The sequence below is a fragment of the Limulus polyphemus genome, unplaced genomic scaffold, assembly GCF_000517525.1.
Source record: "Limulus polyphemus unplaced genomic scaffold, Limulus_polyphemus-2.1.2 Scaffold595, whole genome shotgun sequence".
Lineage (NCBI taxonomy): Eukaryota > Metazoa > Arthropoda > Merostomata > Xiphosura > Limulidae > Limulus > Limulus polyphemus.
The window spans coordinates 49125-52806 of record NW_013666205.1 but is presented as its reverse complement, the minus strand read 5'-3'; the positions used below and the strand labels follow the sequence as shown (position 1 = coordinate 52806).

The window sequence follows — 3682 nt, the reverse complement described above, 5'->3', positions numbered from 1 at the left end:
TATGTAATGCTTAGAAAATTGCTAAGTTCTTGAAAAGTCATCCAAACTGTATATTAAATGAATATAAAATTGTTATTGTATATTTTTTTTATTATAATTTTAATCTGTACTTGAAGCTATTTCCATTTCCAGTTTTAACACAATTCTTATTCTTAAGCATAAACATCACAGGAGTTGTTTTAAAGAAAATAAACAATATTTTATGAATGAAAAGCTCCAATAGATTAGCTCTAAAGATTTTAATATTCTTACAAAGATCTTTAAATTGCCAAGGTTTATAAAGAGCTCAGGAACATGAGTTATAGAAACTCCACAGGTCAAAGAATTACACAACACCAGAAACTGAGCAAATAATTTAAGTAAAATCAAAAACTTTGAAACGAAATGGAATCAGGGATGAAAGATCAGCCACACATGGGACTGATCAGAAGTAAGAATCAAACACAGAACCAAAAAAAAACAGTCATGAGCATCATATAAACCACAGAAAGATCTTAAAATTGTTCACTATACTTCAAGGTACTTTTTAAAAACATTTCACACATTCTTATTATGTGCTTTTTAAGTGTATACATACCTGCTACAGCATCAATACACTTCAAGAATGTGTCTACGTTTCTCTCGCACTGAGCTTCACTTAAGTAAAAGTAAGTCCTTGCAGTCACATTGTATTTACGACGATCAGCAAACTGTTCATAAACCTGAAACTGCTTCATGCGTGATGGGTCTACAAGATAAAAGTTAGCACCATTTTACATTTAGTGAAAATTAATGTACATTCTGCATATAGTAAAGTTAAGTATGTATTAAAGGTTAGTCTACAATGTTCATATCATACAGCAGCTAACAGTAAATATGAATATTTGATTCCTTTCATTTTGAGTTATCAAAATTTAATTTTACAATAACTGACTTAAAACATTTATTAAATGAGCAGTATACTACCTTTTTTAAGACTTAAAATAAACCACCATCATTATCTTACTTTGAGGATTTATCCTGCTCTAACAGTATCTAAAATATTCAAGCACAACCATTGGATTAAATCCTAATGTGAAATTATTGTGAACAATTTGGTGTGTAGTAGTAGCTAATTATTCTATCTGTAGGTGTCATTAATCCTTAACAAAGAAAATTAGATTCATTAACTAGCATGTTTTATAGTTAAATAAATAAAAATATTAATGTCACTTGAATAAGTGAGCATTAAAAACCCATCATCATACACACATGACTACTGAGATTAGTAATCACATCAACAAAAGTAAATTTCATTTCCATTATTAAAACTTAGGATTTCTCTCGCATATACAAAAATGAGTTGTCCTATAAAAGTGATACCTATACAATGCTGAACCATTTAATAATTTTATCAACCAACTAGATGAATTTAACCCCCTTATTTACCGGGCTCATCTTGTCTTATCGTGAGGGCAAATGCACATTTGCGAATTGAAAAATTTTTTAGAGAACTTACCATTTATTGGATTTCAGATTTTATTTTTCTAAATAGTAACATAACGTCCAATTATTTGTCATAAATTGTATTATTTAATGATGTTTAAAGAGAAGTTTTATAAAAAAAAATACCAAAATACGTTTGAGACTATAAATAAGCACTTTCCAAGAAAAAAGTTTTTTTCAACATTTAAAAAAATTTTTTCCTTGCACTTTAACACTGGTCCTGCCATCTATGATTGATATCTAAACATTTTTCTAGCCTAGTTTCTTTATAAAACAGTGTCTGGGAGTGTTAAACCTCAGCTGTAAAACTTTTAGCCAATCCTAGACGAGATGTCAATTTCAATACCATGTTATTACCATCGCTGTATTTCACGTTTGACAAATCATAGGATGATAAGCAAAGCACGTGACAAAACGTTGTTCTATGGATTTTACAATATGAACATGATTGGTACTTATTATAGTAATTGAAATCTTATGTAGAGGTTGTATTTAGTAGTGGTCAACAGTACTTTCTTTTATTAAGCCTTAGAAAATGTTTCTGGAAAAATTGTATGGGATGTATGCAACTTATTATTTTTCTATAGTAGCTTAAATCACACTATATCGTATATCTATTGATATTAATCATTATATGGAAAAATTTTCTCAAAATAGATGTATTTTTAGAAAAGAAGTTGATTCACGAATGTTAGGGTTAAGATCTATTGAGTACCAAGTGCATGGTCTTTACATGAATTAGGCTTAGCACTTTGAACTGAAAGAGTATGTGATTTTTATATTCGTTTGCATTTAAATTAGTAGTTTTAAGTTCAATAATTTAGCATAATTTTATATTTAGTTTAAAATAAACATATGATTCAGTATTTAGAATGATAACCTTGTGTGATTTGTATGTATGACTAGTACTTCGTAAGAATTTTATATTTTTCCTTCTTACTATATTTACTTTGTAGTAAGACCCACACATCTTCTGTTATTGCTTTATAATTAAAACAGTCTAAGTGATATATAAAAAGTTTATTCTGAAATTTTGCAAATGTTTTAAAACTCGGTGTACAAGTGACAACAATAAAACTCATATGTTGGTTGTGAAACAGACTAAATACATTTGTCTCAATAATACAGGGGAAGTTATGACATTCTCACAGTTAGGGTGTCAATACACTGAAAAGTGTAAGTTTCAAATTCCAATATAAATCTTGCCTATAACGAGAGGAATGTGGCCAGGACTAATTTTTGTGTGCTGTAAAGTGATTTTCTTTGTAATTAATGGAGTCTGTATCCTTTGGTAATCTCTTGTAACAGGTTGTATCACATAACCAGGGTCAAGCAGTGTTATTCAAACCACCTGCATTGTAAACTATTACATACATTTGCTAGTAGTGGCAATTAGTTTTATCTGTATAGTCAAACAAAATACAAGAAAATATTTTGAAATAATCTTGTTTGGAAGTTCCAAGAAATGATATTCAAATACCAAAAAGCCTTCTGACTATCATATCTACAGTAATGTTCAAATACGCTTGCGCTGGACTGAACGAGAGTGACCACCAACAGGCATGATAGTTTACAGCAAATGTACATATATAAACATGAAATCCTAGTTTAAAAAAAAATATACTATATACTCGTTTATTGTTTAGGTTTACTTAGAAATATTATTTTTGGGTCTAGTATATTACTTGAAGCCATAAGGAGAGTATGTGATTATTCAAAAATTAAAAATAGACAAAATTTGCATATTATGGATGATAAAAAGGTTTTATAGATTTTAAAATAATGTACTAAAACATAAAACGTAAGAAGTTCAAATCTGGAACGAATATAAATATTGTAATTATAGTATTTTGACACTTGTGTATAAAGTTAAAATCATAAATAATATTCAATGTTAAACTGGTACACAATTAAAAACATTTTATTTAGGCCTATCTATGGCCTTCAAAAAGTTGATGACTCTACATGTTTCGACGTTACAACATCATCCTCACCATTTCCTAATGTAATTTTTCAACATATTAAAGATCATAATGCAAAAGAACTAAATTTATCAAATGTAACAGGGTTTATGTTTCTTAAACCACATGTATTTATGAAAGTTCTTACGAAGTTCCAAACAATTTCATATCCAATGTTAAACTGGTACACAATTAAAAACATTTTATTTAGGCCTATCTATGGCCTTCAAAAAGTTGATGACTCTACATGTTTCGAG

At 28.7% G+C, this 3682-nt stretch overlaps 1 protein-coding gene across 1 annotated transcript in view; it reads right to left on the bottom strand.

The window, feature by feature from the left end:
- The window catches only part of LOC106459343 (proline dehydrogenase 1, mitochondrial-like), a 34086-nt gene that overhangs the window by 22039 nt on the left and 8365 nt on the right, over positions 1 to 3682 (bottom strand). The window contains exon 4 of the mRNA XM_013918963.1: positions 578 to 727. Coding sequence (XP_013774417.1) covers positions 578 to 727 — 150 coding nt within the window. The remainder of the gene's footprint in view (positions 1 to 577; positions 728 to 3682) is intronic.